Below are 20,694 nucleotides of genomic sequence, written 5' to 3' on the forward strand. Positions count from 1 at the left end.
CCTGCCTTCACCCTGAGTCAGCTGGGATAGACTCCAGCCCCCCATGACCCTAATGAGGATTAAGTGGTGTATAGATAATGGATGGATGTTAATTTCATGCTATGTTGTTAAAAAAAAAAAAATCTGCTAATATATCGTCATCATAACTTTCAAGCATCAATATCAACCTTAAAAAAGTCTTGTTTTTAACATGTGGGTGTTGTGCAGGAACGCATCTCTAAGGAATTATTGTAATCAAAAATCCTACCTATTAGTCAGATGATTAGAAAGCACAATAAAAAAAACTACTTAAAGCTGTTCTGATTAACCAACTGAAGCAAATATGACCATTTTCATTTGAAGCAGCAATATGTTTTTGTCCACTTGGGGGAGATGAAAACAAGCTGTGAACACAACACTGGCATAACCATCAGGTTTTAGTTGATTGGGCAAACCTGTTAGCCAACACTTGTCTTTTTATAGCAGTCATTTAAAGGTTGTATCCGACCACCTAATGATGGTCTAAACAATTTGTACCTCAGTTTTTGGTCACACCATCTCTTAGGGGAAATATCTGGATCTTGAGCTCCTAAATGTTGAGATTAGAGCTGCAACAAGTCACTTCGTTGATTAGTACATCAACTAAAAATTGAACAGCACCTAGTTTGGTTATTGTTTAATGCTAGATTTTTCAAGCCTGAATTCCAGCTTATCAAATCTATTAATTTGATTTGACTAATTTGATTTGACAGTCTTGGTTCTAGATTGTTCACCCTCAAAACTTGACAGCTTGCCTGTTATCAGAGCAAGAACAGTCAGATTCTTTACTTTCCAACAGTCCCTAAACTAATAGAAAATGAACCAAAATGTTAAATTGTGATGCTTTCATTAACACTTCTTTTACATGCCTCATTAAAAAAAAATAAAAACAGTGTCAATAAATCATTTGCAATATTTTACAGAAAGAAAGCAGCCGATAGTGACTCAGCTGCAACAATCAACAGTAAAGTGACAAAAAATAAATTCATGGATTTTTCGGCTGAACTGCAGGCTGTGTTTAGGAGACAAGTGTGAAGACAAATTAAAAATCTATTATGATTTACGGCATTATAACTCTTTGGTTGAGCTTCATATTGCAGTGAAAAATAGGCTCACATGACCCAGGAACTGCTCGGAGGTCAAGCGGTTAATCGAATAACACCACTACCAGCATGTTAACAGGAGCTTCTAATTATTTTCTGAAAGTTTATCAACAAAATAACTGAGAAAATAATCAGCAGATTAAGCGATAAGGAAATTAATTATCAGTCGTAGCTCTAGCTCTGTGTTCACCAGCTTATTGCCAACTTTGTCTGCTGTTTGGTGCTGAGTAAAAAAAAAAAAGAAAAAAAAAGTGGTTTACTGCTGAGCAGTAAAAGAGCCAAACCAAAACAAAACTGTAAAGCTGCAGAACTTTAGACCAACATAATGAGCTGCTATAAACCTACAACTACGCTGTCACCGTGAGCAACACCTTTCACATTCAAAATGTCATGCAGATTAAATAAAAAAAATATGAATCAAGGCTGCTTTAAAATGAATACTTGTAGCCCTTGGCATGCTTTTGCGATTGCAGTGCTGCATTACTCAAGACAACCTAAAACTCCCCATCGCAAGCTTTCAAATAGAGAACTGTCACAAATGTAGGGAGAGAAAAAAAAACAAAAAACCCACAGTGTTCTTCAAAGTCACACTCCTCTGAATAGCTCGTGGCGAAAACTTCCTAGCTGCAAGATAAAGTTCCGCCCTGGTTGTCATGTGTCTTTTCCCAGCGCGGTCGTGTTTTGGAGTCAATTAGCTCAGCAGGGAGAGGGCTGATTGTTAGAGGACACAGCCTGCAAGTAAAAGGCAACAGACTCTAATCTAAACTGAGGTGGAGGGGAAAACCAACAAGTGCTTCCTTCTTCCCCTCATCAATAACTGCTGTCAGGACAGTCAATTACCTCCGAGAGCTGCCCAGCGGTCAACACTCCAGCACTGTGAGGCTAATGGACAGCCTGCATTCAGAGTGTGTGTGCGTGTGTGAGCAGGGGCTGACAATACGGACAAGGGGCCGGCCTTGGCCACCCGCACTAAAAACATTTAGTCTGAAATATGATGTGGTTACTCAGAGGCTGCTTTTCATCACGAAAGCAGCTGCACGATTGGCTTTAGAAAGTTATGAGGCGACTCTTACGTGTGTGTAGGCAACTTCCAAGCAAGAAGAAGAAAAAAAAAATGGAACAGACAATTACTGCATGCTTCATAGCCTTGGTTCAAACACAGGAGCGCTTAGCAAGGTGAAAATGGAAATAAATGAGTCAGTGAGTAATAAAGGTGATGAATGGGAGGTACAGTAAGCAGCTCACGAACTGGACAAACAGTCAAAAGCTCAGCTGGCTTCAGTTTATGTGACACAATGACAAGAGTGAGCCCAGGTCACGCATACCTGCAAAATGTCAAGGTTAACATGACTTTCATTAACTATGCAAAGACGACCATTAAAAGCATGTGATGAACACAACATGTATCATCAGAAACTGACTCTAAATCACAACCACACAGGTAAGACTTACATGCTGGTGGCTAGATTACACTTCCAAGTTTCTTATAAGCTACAAACTTTTTCTGAAAGTAAAATCCATTCGTGACTCGATAATCCGACACTTAATGTAAAACCTTCTTTTATGTTGGATAGCAAGACTGTCGGATTGTCAAGACGGAGGTCGAGATACAAGGAGGGCTTGATGCTTGAACGGTGATTTGTTGTTAATTATTGTTCATAGTTGTTATAATAACTAGTAGGGCTGGTTCCAATAGCACTGTCTGGGCCCAAATAATGATGAATGTCCAAACATCCGGCACGGTTGGGGAAACTTCTACCCCGGGGCAGCGCTCCGACGGGGTGGAAGCGGCCGGAACGCACAGGCAGTACTTGGCTGCTGATGCCAGTTTAATTAGCGATCACAGTTCTGTTTCCACCATCGGTGGCAGATACGCTCCACCGTTACCATCCATGTTTACTTCCGTAAACACTGAGCATGCTCGCTGTGTGTGACGTCGTCGTGTCCTCTTCTGTGCATGCGGGACACTTGAAGTTCACACAGCAGATCACATACAAGTTGCATTTAATTGGAAACGTGAACGAACTCACAAAAAATCGGATTTCACAAAAGAATCCGAATTGAGCATTAAGTCCTGCAGTGTGAACGTAGCCAATCATGGGATTGCTCAGTCAGATAATACGCCGTTATCCTTATTGGTGACATAAAATGTCATGTCGGTGTCAGAATCCAAGGCTGTCGGTATGTTAAGGCTGTTTTTAATGGGTTCTGTTCATTTTTCCTAAAAACCTGTCAGACAGCAAAGTTTAGGATGTTAAGGGTCAGATTATCAAGTCACGACTGTACAACGAACTCCATCATCTTTTCTCTATCTATAAACTATTACTTTCTTCAGGTTAGGAGCAATTATGACTGAGGCAGATTAAATCAAACAACCTGCAAAGGTGGTTGGGGATGTTTAGTAGTCTGTGTCACAGGTTGCAGCATCTGCGTCATCGGATTATGAATAACCGTGGAGACAATGTGCCAAAAAAAAACAAAAAACCCACCAGGTGAAACTAATGGCCAAGGACTTGAAACCTGAAGTTGGAAGAAATGAAAAACCCAACCGAAATTCAAAGCTAAAAGAACTGCACCAACAAAGAAAAACTTACTCAACCAGAGTAACTTCTATAGTTGTGCGTGCTTTTACTAGTTGAAGATGCATGAATAGGGACGACCTGAAGGTAACACAGCTCTGACTGGTTGAAAATGTAATCTGGCATTTTGGGAAATATACACGGTCGCTTCTTTGCCGAGAGTTAGAGGAGAAATATAAACAATACTCCTCAGCAGTTTAACATTCAGTGTCCATATAGGGCTTTATGAATCTTTGTTTATTATTATTATTATTTGTACTCAACAAGGACAGGGCGTAAGCAGCCGCCTGGAGAAAAGGCAAAGTCCCCAGTCTCTGTTTGTCAGAATGTTCTGCATCTTTTCTGCAGCCACCCAGTTGAAAGTCTTTGAACAAGCAGCCACATGGACGGCTCTCGTCACTTTAATAACCAAGAACATGAAGATTGTGGTCTGTCTACCCTGAGCTGCCTGATATCAGACAGAAATTATCACGACGAGCGGCGATGCTAATCTGTCATTAAACAGAAATTAGACCGGTGATATTTGTGAAGATATCGTTGTCATAGAAACTGCCAGTGCTTTCCTGCAAAATATGATGCGGACACACGGGATGACAATTCATCTATTTCAAACTGAAACACAAAACAAATGCGATAGGGAAATTGTAAAGCCTGTTGTATGTTACGCAACACGTCTGACCCACGTAATAAACCGCTTTGTCAACGGTTGTGCAAATTCATACATCCTCCTCGTGTGACAGTTGAGCTTTTTATGGCGTCTCGTGTCGTAACGCTCCATAAAACTACTACACGGTGCATGTTCACCTCAGGGTTTGTTTGTTTTTGTTTTTATTTATTGCAAATCAAATCTTTTCCCTAAATTGTTCAGCCCAAATGGACACACGCTCGAAATGTGTAGCTGGAGAAAGCAGCCGAGTAGCTGAGCTCTGTACGAAAGATTTTAAAAGCAAGCACTTCTAAAGCTCACTAACCGAGACAGTATATCTGAGGAGGGGATCTTTGTTGCAGAAGGTTGTGTTCTGGACTATTTGTTGACCAGTTCCCTCAGTTTTCAGTCTTAGAATTGAGCTAACAGGCTGCTTGAGCTGCTTCAAATCCGAGTACACAGTAATGAAGGTGATATCGTAGCGTTCTGGTTTGACCCTGCAGACTTGCTGAGAACCTTCTGTGTGGAGCTCCTATGTTCTGGTGTGGTGGTGGTGGACATGCATGGTAGGTTATCTGGTGGTTCTAAACTGTCTGTCAGTGTCTGGTTGTCTGTGTCTTTGTGTTAGCTCTGTTATAGGACGGACACACCTTCTCACCCAACTCAAAGCCAGATAATAAAAAAGCACTAGATTCGAACTATCTATTTAAAAACCCTGCTTTCTCCCCCTACACTAGCTCAGGTACCAGTTTGCAGCAGAGTAATGACAGAACACCCTCACATGCATTTATAAGGCACCACAATGGACTTCCAAACAGTGTTTCAGACCCACTAACTAACACGGTGGTAATTAGAAAGCTCTCGTAACCTTCGCTGAAATGAATTCCACCGACTGGAAAATCCTCCAAACAAACAGCAGTCGGGTCACATTTCTATGCGTATGCTTGACCGGCGAGCTGACCAGTTCCCCACACACACACACACTCTCACACACACACCCCTAGCCCTGATGAAGCCGGTGCGTCGCTGTAATCGCATCTGCGTGAGGATTACGCGCTGGAGGTTGGCCGCGGCGCACAGAGAGATGAACTTCAGAGAGAAAGTGAGAAACTGACTGCGACAGGAGAGAACAAAGTATGCAAATAGAAAACTGAATCCATGTACCTGATACCGAACCAAAGAGTGAACTGGTGAACACAGTGTCTGAATTCTAAGCATGCTAAGCCTCTGCCTACCTGATACAATGTGTTGCTGGTAGTTATAAGAGTTGGGAATTGCACCGATTGGAAGAGAGGCTTTGGGATTCCCCGGCTGCGCTTCTTCATCATCTTCGCCGAAGTGGTGGACTTTCTCATACTTCTCCAAGTATCTGTGCGGAGGGAAAAGAGCAGACAGTGAGCCAAGACTTGCTTGGTGTATATTCTAGTTTCTTATTCAAAACTCTAGATATGCTTTTTTTTTTTTTCCTTTTTAAGCAGCAGACATATTTTCTGTGTGGAAGCTGACGGCTCGTTCCTTTGCTGCAACGCTGAATGCAAACTTGCCGCTGACAGCCTCGGTGTATTAGAAAGTTGAAGTGGGAACAGCTTTTATCAACAAAGAAGCATCAGGACTAACAAAATATTCCATTAGAGGGAAGCACTTTACTGTGTGATTGACTCTCTACTGTAGCAGGTTGCTCACATTTAAGACACTACAAAAAAAAAAAAAAAAGGTCAGTGATAATGTCAGTCACCGCTACAGGAGCTACAGTGTACGCTAACTCTGAACAAAACAGAGAAAATAACACGGTTTGTCATTGTGGCTATCTCTCGAGTTCCAAGTCAGACTGAAGTGTTGAAGCATATTACACAAGATTAAATGAAGATTGTAGAGGTTGACCGCTGTGGGTTTGTTCAGAGTATACTGATTAGCAATCGAGGACACCGATAACAGACGTCTGAAACCAATACGCAGTTGCAGTAAAAATAGAAATCGTATCAAAATTTTGAAACACACAAACTCCAACGCAAAATTTTGCGGCGATGTATTTCTTTTTGGGTTATATTGATTGCATTAGAACAACATGTTAGCAATCAAGTAGTGCTACAGATAAAAAGAGGCAGCCCCGTTCCAGTAAAGTAGTCCATGTATTTATTTCATTTGGAATGCTTGATGCCAAAAATGGGGGGAAAAAGGCATCTGATAATCTGCCAGGCCAAAAGGCGGTCAACCCTAAAAGATTCCATAAATTCACTTGAATGTATTTGTGAATCTTGGGTTGCGTTCAGGCTTTAAAGAAAGAAAAAAAATTGGCACAACTGCAAGAGTTAAAAAAAGTAATCCCCTCGTTAAAGTCCATGAGTTTTTCTGAGTTAAGAGAAAAATCAGAGCACAAAAGAACACCGTTAATGTTTAAGTACACAGTAGGAACATAGCTGAACTTTTAGGATAACAGCTGAGCACAACCTGGTTCCACTGCTAAACCTGCTGCATGGTTACGTCTATACCAAGCATCGTTTTACAAAGCAAGCACACTGGGTCATAATAGCACATTTAATAAAGCAGCAATGTGCAGCAATCTGGAAAAGGCAAAGAATTTGAAAGCTCAGCCCTCCTCCTGCAACCCCCCTCCATCACATTTTCAACACACTAAATAGTCCAGCTAAAAATCAGCATTCACTTTTGGCTTCAAACCCTAATGACCCAAGTGGACGTCCTAACCCACTACCCCGCCACAAACTACTCCCACATCTGACTTTGCTGCTCTTAATATTCTGCCACCCAAATTACTTTTTTTGGCCTAATCTTTAGACCACAAGGACACACAGACAACCATTGGTCTAAAGGAAGCTTTTAGTTCCTTGAAAACAATCTTGGGAGTTACTTTGGGTGGAAACATGCTTTTAGCGACATCAGCCGTATTTTGGCACAATGAAGCTTTCACAGGTGTCTCAAATCCAACAAACACTGGATTGAAAACCACTGATATGTACATTTCACAGTTTAAAAGGATGATGCAGTCTGATTTTGTTTTTAACTACAAGCTGACATACAGGCAGATATCTTATCTTTATGTAAACAGTCAAGTACGTTGGACCATCAAAGCACAACAGGCGGGTTGTTATTATCTGTTTATATGAGAAAAATGTAGAAAACTGGATCTCAAAAACTAAGCAGTTTACTTCAATAACTAGCTGGTGCATCAGTCTCGGATCTTGAGAACGCTCCTCTTCTCCAGATCGATCATTTCTTGGAGATTCAAAGCCACGTTGTACCGAAGCTCCTGGAATTTGATGCAGACACCTCAAAGCGGTGAAAACTCCCGTCTGACAGCTTCATCTGCATGAGGCCTGAGGCTGGCTAAAGTCTCCAGTCCATGACTAGACTTTCTGAAGCCTGAAAACAGAGCCAGGAGGAGATGCAGAAGTCTAGTTTCCTCTCAGACCACTTGAAGGTCAGTATGGAATTTGTGCACAATGATGCGTCCTGCCTACTCCAGCTTTAAAGTCACATATTTATAAGCACAGATGGAGAACAATCAGCCTGTTACTGCTGAAAGACTCGCACGAAAGCAGCTGTATATATAGCTCTATATACGACATCCTCATACGTCTTGTTATGTCACAGAGCAGGAGAGAAAACAATTATTTAAAAAGATGGAATCAAACTACTTCTTTTTTTCCCTAAATATTCCTCAGATTGATTAAATGTTGATCAGAATAGCTGGTGTTTGATTTACCAGCTAAAACAGTTGCAGCTCTATTGATCAGACAACTGCAGTCACACAGCGCAAACAAGACGACGGCAGGTAACTCATCTGATTTTATAGAGCAGTAAACTGTGCCGGGACGCTGAATGTGACTCTCCCTCGATATGACCTCAGCGCTTATGAGCACAACAGGCCACAATGTCTGGGAATGGGCTCATCATCTGGAAGAATGACATTTAGAAAGCCAGACAAACTAGAAACCGCATGCAGAGGTTACTAGGGATGGGTATCATTAAGATTTTAGCAGTACTACTACTTTTACTGACACTGCTGATCAGTCCGGTATGTTAACGGTATTATCGGTTCTTTTTGATTCCTTTTGCTTGTTTTGTTTTTTAAAGAGCAAAACTGAATAACAGAATAAAGATTGCTTCATTTTCTTGAAGGTGCTGAATTTAAAATGTATATAGACACTAATGTTGTGTCGCATGTCTTCATGAAGCTGTCCAGCATTATATCAGAATTAAAAACTCCACCTTGAACAGGTATTAAGTGAACGTCAGCACACTGTGCTGATAAAACCTGTTTCACTTTTGAATGCAGGTCTTTGAAAATATTTTTACTGTGATTTTTAAAATTTAGAGAAGAAAAACAAGTATTTCCTCAACCACTAACACCAACACTCAGGCAGAGATACAGTAAAAATAAATTACGCGAGTTTGTCTGCAGCCTCCAAATCACTAAAACCTGCTACTCTGTGCTCTGAAGGTGAAACTAAAACTCTGAGTGACAGTTCAGATGATGCTCTGGATTTCAGACCAAAGTGATGAACACAGTTCAACAACTGGCGACTACTTACTTTTAATCGGTAACATACGTTGTGCAGTGTTGCTACCTACGTAACGTACCTGGTTAGTGTTATGCGTTTCTGTCTGCCTGTGATGAACTTTTACTGAACGTTTCGACAGATTGATCGTGTTTCTGCTCCGACATGCAAACTTGTTTCTCTTATGAGTTCCATGAGCTGTGGTGAAGTTTGATCACACTACTTAACGTTGGTCACCTGTGTGCTGCTGCATGGAGCTGCAGGTGAATGACGGAGCTGCTCCGCCCAGAACACACCTGGTGTTGTGTCTGTCGGAGCTCCAGACCCCAACAGACAGAACTCTGTTTAGGATTTGGAAGCAAAAGTGCATCATGGACACATCAGACACATGTCTTACGGTGATGAGATGACTGACACAACAGTCTTCTTACATACTACAGTACCGTTAACAGAACCATGAATGTCGGAGCTTATCGATCCTCTGGTATTTAAACATTTCTCCCTGGGGCTCGGTACCCATCCAGCAGCTAGTGTGGCTGAGCAGACCAAGGGCATCACCTACACAGCATCAGCAGAGAACTGAAAAGTAGCTTCAGCACCATCTGAATGGCTGGAGAAGCACAGAAACAAGCACACAGTGAATAAACTCTGAATAAAATCAAGAGATTATGCCACAGCTTCAACTCTAAATAAAAATGGAATCTACTTAGTAATTGAGTGTGCACAAAGAGAAAACTCAAAGGCGACACCATCCTTTTATTACTCCGCTCGTTTAGTGTAAATTACAGGTGAAAACTTTCATTGGGAAACGAGATGTGACAGCTAGCGGGGTGAGCTTTCACCTCAGTTCTGCTGGCATCACAAATGTTTTTTGGCTTGACACAGCCAATGACAGCCACTTTTACCAAGGCTGACGCTTTCACGGGTTCTGAAGTGGCAAGTAAAGTATGATCCACGTAGTTACTAAGGCTAAAAATGAGCACTGTGGAATACACAAGCGAGCACGCCTTTGTCTGATAGAAGGCTGATGGCTGTCAGTGCATCATACAGCAACTTTAGTCATTAATGGAACTGTGTGAGGTGCTAAAAGCCAGAATACATAATGGAGAAAAAAAAAACGGTGCAGCTTAAAATTCTACAGTTATCCAGCAGCTAAAAATCTAAAGTTGAAACATGTGAGCCAACATCAAGCACGCAAATCCATCTTTAACTGTACTCCTCCTCACATTCTTTAGAAGTTCATTCTGAACCCGAGAAAACAAAACACCACCAGTATGCAGCTACAGATTCAGGCTTTCTTGGATTCGATTACAATGTGGAGAAATCTGCCAGACAAACACAAACACACACACACACTTCCACAGACGCGCAGCGAAATACCTCAGCAGCGGTAGAGTGGTGAACCCGGCCTGTGTGGCCGTGAGTCACCGAGCGAGCGCCTGTTTCTGAATTAGGCCCTGCCTGTTCATCGTGGCCGAGGTAATCCCCCGTTCGCTGGCTGCCGGGTGACACGCTGGACTATAAATACACTCAGCCTTCATTTGTAGAGAGCGAGGGAAGAGAGAGGGAGGGAGGAGGGAGGAAGAGAGATAGGCCCTGGTCCCGACTGCAGCGTCATCAACCGCTGTCTGGGCACAAGCAAGAAAAAGGCAAAGATGGGTGGGGGCACGAGATGAGGAAAAGGGGGAGGTCGACTGCAGCTGTCTGCGCTTCCCCTTTTTTTTTTCATACATGCATGAGGAAAGGAACATCATCCCCCTCCTGCTTGAGCAGCGTGCGACTAGCGACCAGCAGAAACCACCGGGGCTTGCATTAATTTTACTACAACCGTTTAGGGAAGTGTGTGCTGCCAACACGGAGCGTGTTTCCCTCCAAAATAATACAGCAAGTGCAACGCGTGGGAAACCGACAAGGCGTGAGAAGTGATGAGTAGACACGCTGGTGCAAACAGCCACTATGATTAGTATTTCGTTATTTACAGTCATCTGGACCACACTAGAGCAGATACTGCTGGCTTCAATTACTCTCAGCTGCCCAAATGCCCTCGGTGTGTCTGTGTGTGGGAGTCGATTGCCCCCTGCTGGACGTGGAAGCAGACATGCAAACACACCCACTGCCAATTTCAGCAGAGAAATGTTTGCTGGGATTTAATGGAGCCGGCTGTCCAACACAGGCTGAGGGTGGTTTACTTTGTCAATAATCACAGGACCGCTTATTGATGCCACCGAGCCAACTGAGAAAATACTGTACGAGTTGGATCACTGACAGCACAGACCGTTTGTTCAACTTAAAATCACCACAGAGCACAGCAAACGCAACAATATGCTGATAGAATACACATTTAAGACTCACGATGCCATGTGACCTGAAACATTGGAAACAATAACCAAACTGGCAGCGTGCTCCGATGGTACTCTCTGGTTTCTACTGAGCAAATACAAGCATTTTCAAGCAAGGCTCAAAATTGAAAATTAAGCAAAACAAGTCAAACCTTTTATGGTTATGAGCATTTCCATTTCACTTATCAGTCGGGTCAATCACAATGGTACAGCAGCTCAGTGGTTTGCAACATTTCCTGGGTTCAGCTTTCTGCAGTGGAAGAATTCTTACAATGCTGCAAGTTGCTCCAAAACACCGCCAACTCAGGTGGTGCTGGTCAAGGAAAAAAGCTCGCTTTTAGACAGCATGTACATCTTTTTGGACATAATGGCGAGATTTGTCAACGACCTTTTTCTGAAAAGGATGCTATGACTAAGCCGGACTTTACAGTGATTGCTTTTCACTGTAGCAGGAACATCACCTCCTTGGAAACATACCTGGTGACCACTCATATAAATTATGATTTCAATCAGATATTTTGCAGTTCTGTATAAAGCTGGACTTCCTCTTGGTTGCGAGTACCCATCGCCGCAACAGCAGAAGACATTAAAAGTTAATCCATCCTAACAGCTGCTGCTACTTGTTTAGTGGATTTTAAGATTTGTCCTTACTTTGTCATTCAAACATGTTTGTCGATGACGAGGCAGTCGCGGTTAATTTGATTACTATGAATTTCTGTCCCTGTACGACGTGCAGACCAAACGTCACGTTGTGCACAGCATGTTCTGTTGTTGAACTGTTACACCACCGACTGTAGGTGGAGCAGTGAATTCAGCAGTCTATGAGAGGGACACTGAGAAACACTCTGATCTTTGTTTCCAGGTGTCTTTTTTTAACAATAGATAAACTATTAAGTCGATGTGACTGTGTTTGAATTCCATCATGTAACCTGTTAAAGCGTAGGCCTGTCGCAGTAATTACATAATCACCTGATCTCGGCTGACAACCATCATTTTACACCAATGTTACAATATTTTTGTTTACCTGCATAAAACTAACAGACATTTTAGTCACTATATCATTCCCATTTTTAAACATTTGCACCCATTTTCTTTTACTGAGGTTTAGCGTCAGTAGAAAAATGGCTGTTTATCTTCTAACATTCAACCGACTACAATTCGATGAGCATCAACATCATCCATCCATCATCTATACACCGCTTAATCCTCACTAGGGTCATGGGGGGCTGGAGTCTATCCCAGCTGACTCAGGGTGAAGGCAGGGGACACCCTGGACAGGTCACCAGTCTATCACAGGGCTACACTTAGAGACAGACAACCAAGCACACTCACAGTCACACCTACGGACAATTTAGAATCACCAATTAACCTCAACATGTCTTTGGACTGTGGGAGGAAGCCGGAGAACCTGGAGAGAACCCACGCTGCACGGGGAGAACATGGAGACTCCACGCAGAAAGATCCCGGGTGTCCTCACCGGGACACAAACCACCTTCTAGCCCACATCAACATCATGCTTAGAGGAATTTTAGGCATTTTTCCAAAGAGGTCTCAGGCAGCACCAAACGAAAATCAGCAGCCAAAATGATAAGCATCGAGGAAAAAAAGTAACCAAATTTTGTTAACTGGGGCTTGATTTATTTAACAAAAACATAATTTTTTTTTTTATCAAGTGGTCAGAATCATCAGAAAAATGCATCGGTTTCTGCCAAATCACATCACACAGACTCACTGTCAGATTAAACGTGAAAAATGCGAAGACAGTAACTTGGAGGAGGCAATTTCTTCAACGTGCAGCTAAAAGGTGGACGTCATAGACACCAATACACAAGGAGGCTTAAAATTAACTGAAAAGACAATTAAATGGTTAATCCCAATTACATGTGCAATGACTAGTCAACACCTAAAACTTCATGAACAGTAGCCAGTCGCCTCCTGACACCTTGGCTCAGACTAATTATTAAACAGGGCTCTGTTCAATAGAAGCATCTGCTACAGACAGTCCCTAGCTGTGTGTCAGAAATTTTTAATAGATGGTGCAGGTCTTTCATGTCTCACAGTCTAATAAAAACATGTTGTGATCATGCATTTAGGAATAGAAAAATTGTGATCACTGCCAACTGTAAGAAAGATTTGATTAGATGTTTTCTACATGTTGGTAAATTACATTAGGGGCAGTGCAGGCTTGTGAACGGTGTGTTAATGAGAGTGCTCACTATAATTTTCTGCATAGTGTGTATACAATATCCTCATGGGTTTCTTCCAGCTCCACAATGCTACAGGCCTCGTCATCACAGAGTTTACTCTTGGACTGCTCCTGACTAAGACACTGGTTCCTATTACTTGGGATGAGCTGAAGACAGAGAACAAACTGCAGTTATGTGTAAAATGCACTTCTAAAGTGAGGCGGTTCTCCTTCTACTCTAGAGCCGCAGCTTACATAAACACCCAGAGCAAACATTTTAACTATATCATGCATTTCATAAAGTGCTAAAGCCAGATTCCATCCCCACTCCCAAGTACAAGGCAGATCTGCCCATCTGCTTGTTAGCAAAGAAACTGAGAGAAGGAGATTAGGCTATCAGTGGTGGCCAACACTGCTGGAGGGCAGGTCAAATTACAGACAGACCAAAAACACAAAGTCTCAAGAGCTTTAAGATGTTATCCGTGATAGCGACTATGCTCCACTGCTCTTATTTCGTTAAAAGTCGCGCATTTTTCTGTGTAAGCAGGCAGGCACTGGTCCACACGTCTTTCCCCATAACTGGTTGTCATCTGGGCATCTCTGAAGTCTGAGCTGCAGCTCGGATGAGGCAGGGGAATAAAAACAGGCCTAATGCAAGCCAGATCAAAGGCCACCTCATCCAGATGTTTCAGATGAGCAGGAGAATCTATTGGCATACACAGGAAGCAGAGCGGGACCAGCAGCCATGGTGGTACATGGAATAATCTGATGAATAGGTGTGAAAATTAGCACCCACCAAGAGGAGAAAGCTAGTGAAATTTGTCTGTGGTGCAAGGCTGGGCAATAGCTCAATGTTGTGTTTTCTGTGTTTCTTTTCCCACCAGAAACAGTCACAGCACAAGTGGAAATCAAGACCTGACATTGCAATGAGCATTAGCCACACAGTTTAGCTCCATCAGCTATAAGAACTACATCAACACATACATAGATGAGAAGATACATGAACAGATTCAGTGGGTTCCCCAGGTTGTCTTGAGATTTTTTTAAGGGTAAAAAAAATAAAAATAAAAATAATAATAATAAAAAGGCACCAGACCCCCAAAGCTGATATAATTATGTTCACTGGAAATTTTCTCCAAAGAAAACACATTCAGTTGGTACAAAATGGCATTAATTATAATCCACTTGCAACTCCTTTCATGGCTCGAAAATAGAGGAAAAATTATGTCATGCTCACATGACTGCACTGCTGGCTAATTGCTGGGGTCATGAGAATTTTGGGCCCGAAAAGTGGGGTCACAAGCCTGAAACAGTTGAGAAACACATGGCCAACCGGTCTGGAGTTAGGAGAGGATTTATATTACAATGGGAAACATCCAAATATCAACTGGAACGAGGGAACCTTTGAATCCGATTGCACCTGCCTCTCTGCGCCACAAACAGTTAGGGTTCAAAGAGTGGTATAATCACTTTCCTGTACAAAAAAAGCAGCTTGCTAAACACTGCAGGCAGATTATTTGGTGGTGGTTGATACAAGAGAAAGAGGTACACTAAAAGGTTTGCTTCGTTTTGTGTGATCACTGTGCGTGAGCAGCTATAACTGTCCTTGGATGCAGAGTTACAAAGGTTGATTAGTTCACAATACATCACGGGTCAAAAGGTGAAATCCATCAGTGCTTTATTGTTACAACTAAACGCTAATGAATAAATACTTTCAATAGCTCGCTGCCATACGTGCTCATCAGATCAAGCTTCTGTTAAAAACACCACCATGGTTGTTGTATTTCTCACAGCAAATGCTATTTGACAGAACAGGGTGTCCACATGCTCTTAGTTTAAATGGTTAGAACTTTTTTTAAAAAAAAAGGCAGAACAATGAGAAATGTTTTCTTTTTACACATTTCCAAACATGTGCACAAACCTCATCAAGATAAAAACAGCCGATGAGCTGAACATTTAAGCTGACGCAGAAGCTTAAGTGAGCGTTCCTAGATGTCACTGACTCCTGGGCCTGATTTCCTCCCAGTGGGGATGCAGCGGCGAGGGCAAACAAAGGTTGAACCGGAGTATCTGTCACCTGACTTGGCTTGTGGGTACAATAAGCTGCAGTTTGCAAAAGAAGTCAAAGACTAAAGCAACACCAGAGGCCTTATTTCAAAACAGCTTTCATTCACTCTCAAATTACAGAGTGGGTCTGGATGAACTGGATGGTGTCTGACTGAAAAATCAGGCCTCCTTCGCCCCACGAGGGTTGAGAGTTTAGCGCAAACCACTTCTAAATCAGAAGGAGCTCCTAATGGAAGGGGGAAAAAAATCGAGGAGATGTGAAATTGTATTGACTTGGAATCATCCAAATCAGTGTGGCCACAGGAAACCTGGAAGCAGCCTCAGTAACTCTAAGCCAATCCACTGACAGTGAGTGCAGAGTACACAGATGTAGAACATAAATATGTGTCAATTTATGTCAGTGTAAAAGGTAGCAGACTCAAGGGAAGAGATCTTGGAGGCAACTGGAGGCACACATTATGTATCTGGCACAGAGGAATTTGTAAGCTATACAGTATTATCTGTAAAACTGATAAATAATTTCCCAAAACAGTCAGACTTTGTGTGTCTGACAGACTGATGAATAATTTTCTAAATCTCACACCTGAACACCTCTCATTTTAATTTCTATCTTTTGCTTGAATCTTGGTAATGGAGCGTTCCAAAAACAGAGCTGCATTTCAACTGTGCCCTCAGTGTGTCAGTGCGATTTGATGCGAGTGCTTTGATCCAGAGTGTGAATCCTTCATCCACCCGAAGTTGAAATCAGCGCCATTGGTAGGATTGATGTCAAAGCAGCGCTTCAACAAGTTGAAAACGAGCTGGAAAAATGTTTCTGGCAAGCATCGCTCACTTATTACAGAGTGACATTCAGATATCAAATAGACAGCAGCGGCAGCTGGCACTGAACTTCACTGCTGCTTAATACTGTGCTCTGAGTGGGAAGTGCTGACCAGGGAGAGCCACATTATGATCATAAACTTGGTCAACAGACAGAGCAAAGATGGTATGTCCTTTCCTGCTACCTGCTACCTTGTTTGGAATCAGGGAAAAAAAAAAAAAGGCATAATGAATCAACAACTTGAAGTTGGACTCGTTAAAGGCCACAGATACTAAAAACTGAGCCAAACAACAGTGTCCTTACGTATTACTTGACAAAGTGTTTAATCATCACCTACAAAACACACATGTATGAAGTATTTGAGTTGCCAGTATGTTCACAAGGAAGCCTTCAAGGTACAAACACGGCTTAAAAACTCCCAGGCACAAGTGGTCATTCAACTGGATAATGAAGGTTAACACCTCATATTAGCAAACATCCACCCAGCTCAGGTGTCCTTGAGTGAGACACTGAATCTGAACCAACTCCAGTGTGAACATATCCACTGTGTGCCTGCCTATGACCTCTGACCTCAGCAGGTGAAAGCAAAAGGGAACATTGCCTCTGCAGTGATTAGAATATTCACCCACTTTTTTTTCTGAGCAAAACTAGAGGAGAGAGAACAAAAACTAATTTCTCTCCCGTACTCTGTCAGCAGAAAGAGCAGCGAGGGAGGTGAGGGTAGTCTCTCTATTATCAGTGTCAGTTGAAGCAAGACAAGTCTAGCAGCCTGCTGCCTCCGACATCCACTACACCAAGCTGCCTTAGATAAACTTTCCGAAGCAGTTCTAAAGGCTGGCGTGACACAAGACGGATATTCAGCATGTTGGTCAGCTCGGCTGTCGGGCGTCCTTTGCTCTACATCTTGTACTAATCTAAAATCATTCAGAGGTAACAGTTTGACTTACTTAGCTGAGTAATGCACATGAAAAATTAGAAGGGAGAATCTGAATGCTCTCAAATAGCCATAATGTTTAATGGTTCCATGTAATTTTCTGATAGCATCTGGTATTTATAAACCTGTTCTTGACACCAGACAATAGATACATTGTTTTCTTAATTGTCCTCCTAAAACAATTTTCAAAAGCCCAGAAAGAAAAAAAAAAAAACCCTGATCATTCTGTGACAAGCATTTCAGGCATACTCAAAACTAAGCCTGTTAGACAAAGACAGAAACAGATTTCTTATTGTTAGTATTTTACTGAGCCTGTGAGGGTAAGTACTCACACAAATCACATCACAGAAACCCAACACCTTCATACTAAAGCTGCTTCCACTGGAGGCACAGACCTAAACTGCTGTCTTGTCTATCCTGCCGTTCGAGCTTACAAGCACATCATCACATCAAATTATAAACTCAGTGCTTTAGGAAAAAGTGCTTTACAAAGTATTCCATTATTCACACCAAACATATAGTAGCGTAATAGTGGTTTGTGGTCATGATAGCGCTCGGAAAGACCCCAGCTGACTTCAGCAGAGCTGCAAGCCTACAGGTGCCTGAGGTGTTTCCATCCCCTGCAGCCAACTCTGATGGTTATCTGCAAACATCTGAGGAGCTGCAAGTCTCATCAACTGTGCACCGCTAGTAATCAAATTAGCCACGACAGGGACAACTCGCTGCAGCTTGCATCAGAAGCCAACTTGTTGACAAAGCACAAATAACAAAGTCCTGATGTCAACCTGAAAAAATATCCTTGAGTGGCTACAAGCGTTTCTTTGCCACACAGGTGCAATCCCTTGTAGGCAGGTGCTCGTGATGGGAACAATCGTTGCATAGGTTGGAGGGGGAGCACAGCGAAAGTAGCAACACCAAAACCACAAATGCCAGCTGTTGGGGAGAGCAGACTCCCATCACTGGCAGCTGACTGTGTTCAGACTTGGGAGCCTGCATGAAATACTCATCGGGGCACCCAGATCTGCTCAGTGGAGCATCAAAACCAAATGTCTTCTGGCTACACCATTTTCAGAAAGGAGTAGGTGTTGCTTTAGGGTCATTGCAGACACAATCATCCTTAAATGTGTTCTCTAAAACTATGTTCCAGACTTTTGGACACACATTACTTTTTTTTTTTTATTATTTAATAAAAGACAGATCAGAGTGTTCTTTTTTTTTTTATGTGGAAGACATAAGTGAGTTGATATCTAACCTGCCGTGCCAAATGTACACAATAGAGAGCTTGGCTTGCCTTCACAGTATCACAGTGTAGTAGCAGTGCAGCTTCCTAGCAGAGGAGAGCGGAGAGCCCAGATCCTGCTGACTGCATCTTAACATTTGTAAACACTTCCCACATGCTACCTGAGAGCACAGAGCTGCATGGCCATGCTACTCACCGAAGGTAGTACTGTTTTAAAGCAAATGCAGCGTTGGAACAACTCCTTGGAAAGTTAAACTCTTCTCCAAGTTCAATCCATTGGTTTTTGTCAGAGACCTGAAAGAGGGAGAGGAGCTGGTTAAGGGGGAGAAAACACCGGCAACAACAAAAAGAGCGGTTACACTGCAGCCATCTGCTCTGCTACAGGTTCCCCCAATGAGGCAATACCACAATCACTAATCAATAACTTTCTCAAAAGTGCTTGAAAATATGTGGAAATGGTCAACGGGGCGAATGTGGTGGGTCGGTCAGAGGAGGTAAATAAGGCAGTGGTGTGTTTATTAACGGTACATATTTACATTTGACACACCAGTAAGTACAAGAGCCTGAGTCCCTTTAGGACATTAACGATACTGTTGAGGCTAGTTAGCTCCACAGCTAACAAGCTAACTTGACTTTTCCCATTTAGGCGTACAAAGCGAACGAGGCCAAACTCCAGCAAAGTGTCTCCATCGAGAAACAAATGCTTTAGCTTGCGGCGACCCGTTTGGTTTTGGAGCAGCTTTCGGTAGCTACTGTATTCACTACATGGGCCTGTGAGGCCTACATTTTGTGATCAGCCATGAAGCCGAAGAAAGATGGCTATGGCGAGAAAGAAAATGCAAGCTTCCCCCTGGGCGAAAACTACCGGTAAAAGCCCGGGCGAAACGCTATGTCCTAAGCGGTGTTTTCCGAGGCCGGGCTCCGTGCCGATAATCGATGTTAAACGTGCCCGCTAATTTTGAGTCGCTCCAACTGCACTCTGACTCCGAGCGGTTGGACTCTCAATTCAAACCACACAACAACACAAGCCACCACATTGCATAGAGATACATGGCAAACTAGCACAAGGCCAACACCGACCCACTAACGCTGTTCTGGAGGGTTACACTTGTCCCGTGTTGCCCACACGGAGTTGTGGAGTGGTCCACCGAGGAGTCCACACACAGCAGAGTGTGGAGAAAAAACACTTTTAGTTCCCACTCACCTTAGCAAATCCACCTAAAGAGACGACTCTGATATAGAGAGCATTGAGATCCAGCTCTTTCCCACCCACGATAGGAATCTTCTTGAACGGCGATCTGTTGGGATAACACAAGAAATACATGCACATATGTTTAAATTACACTTTCGGCTAACTCGCAGTCACATGCAATGCAGATTTAAAGTTATATTTCTTGGGAATAAAGACGCCCCAATCTCACCCTCTGCTTTGGTGAAATTGCCGCAGCTCGTCCAGGAAAGCCTGTCCTTTCCTTCGCTGATCTAGTAGATTTTTCCCCGTCGAATTTGCCATTGTTTTTGCATGCAAAAACGGTTAAACCCCACTTCAGTCGCTTCTTAAGACACCAAGGATCCCATACTCCGCCGGCGCTCAGTCATTCGCCAAGCTGAGTGTTTAAAAAGTTAAAGAAATAGCTGATAGCAAGAAGAGCGGCAGCTCGCTAATAAAGACTGATGCACACAGAAAGCAAGCCCGATTCAAGCCCGGACTAAGTTCCAACGAACAGTCACAAATACGACCGATTTACCGGCAGGTTAGAAACGCCATGGCAGAAGGTGTTGAATTAATGCTTTTGGTCGCGGTTGTATTCGTTTGGAGTGGTTTGACAGTGTGTTACGGACGCAGCTCCGAGGCTATCGCACACACTGTAGAGCGGCAGAGGGATCCAGTTCTCAGACAAAAAGATGTGAAGGCCGCGGAGCCCGGCCTGCCATGCGTGCAGCGCCCTCTGCGGCCGCAGGCGACACTGCACCGTCCAGAGCAGAGCGGCTGCTCAAACAATAGAGACTGTTTTCTTTTTTAGGGACCGTCTGACAACTCGTCTCTCTGTTTGGAAAACGGGTCAGGAGGTACTTGGAAATGTCCCGTGGGGGGAGGGGATAACACTAATTAACATAGCTCCCTTATTATCCCAACCAGGCGTGTAATGGAGGGCAACCCTACATTTTAATGCTAAAATACTTATTTCACACTCATAGAAGGCTTCAGTAGGTTCACCACCACTTCAGCTTCACACCGAGCATCT

The 20,694-nt window shown here is 42.9% G+C and overlaps 1 protein-coding gene across 2 annotated transcripts in view; it reads right to left on the bottom strand.

Annotated features, from left to right (window-relative positions):
- The window catches only part of arid2 (AT-rich interactive domain 2), a 47,542-nt gene extending 27,195 nt beyond the window's left edge, over window positions 1-20,347 (bottom strand). The window contains exons 1-4 of one of the 2 annotated variants that reach the window (XM_008284112.1): window positions 19,870-20,347; window positions 19,653-19,746; window positions 18,645-18,742; window positions 5,627-5,715 (exon numbers count right to left, since the gene is read on the bottom strand). In XM_008284112.1, the coding sequence (XP_008282334.1) occupies window positions 5,627-5,715; window positions 18,645-18,742; window positions 19,653-19,746; window positions 19,870-19,961 (373 nt within the window). In that variant the 5' untranslated portion in view covers window positions 19,962-20,347. Of the gene's footprint in view, window positions 1-5,581; window positions 5,716-18,644; window positions 18,743-19,652; window positions 19,747-19,869 lie in introns of both variants that reach the window. The other variant, XM_008284110.1, reaches the window with a different exon arrangement.
- Between the last annotated feature and the right edge of the window lie 347 nt (window positions 20,348-20,694).

Source organism: Stegastes partitus, unplaced genomic scaffold (assembly GCF_000690725.1).
Source record: "Stegastes partitus isolate 25-593 unplaced genomic scaffold, Stegastes_partitus-1.0.2 Scaffold346, whole genome shotgun sequence".
Classification (NCBI taxonomy): domain Eukaryota; kingdom Metazoa; phylum Chordata; class Actinopteri; family Pomacentridae; genus Stegastes; species Stegastes partitus.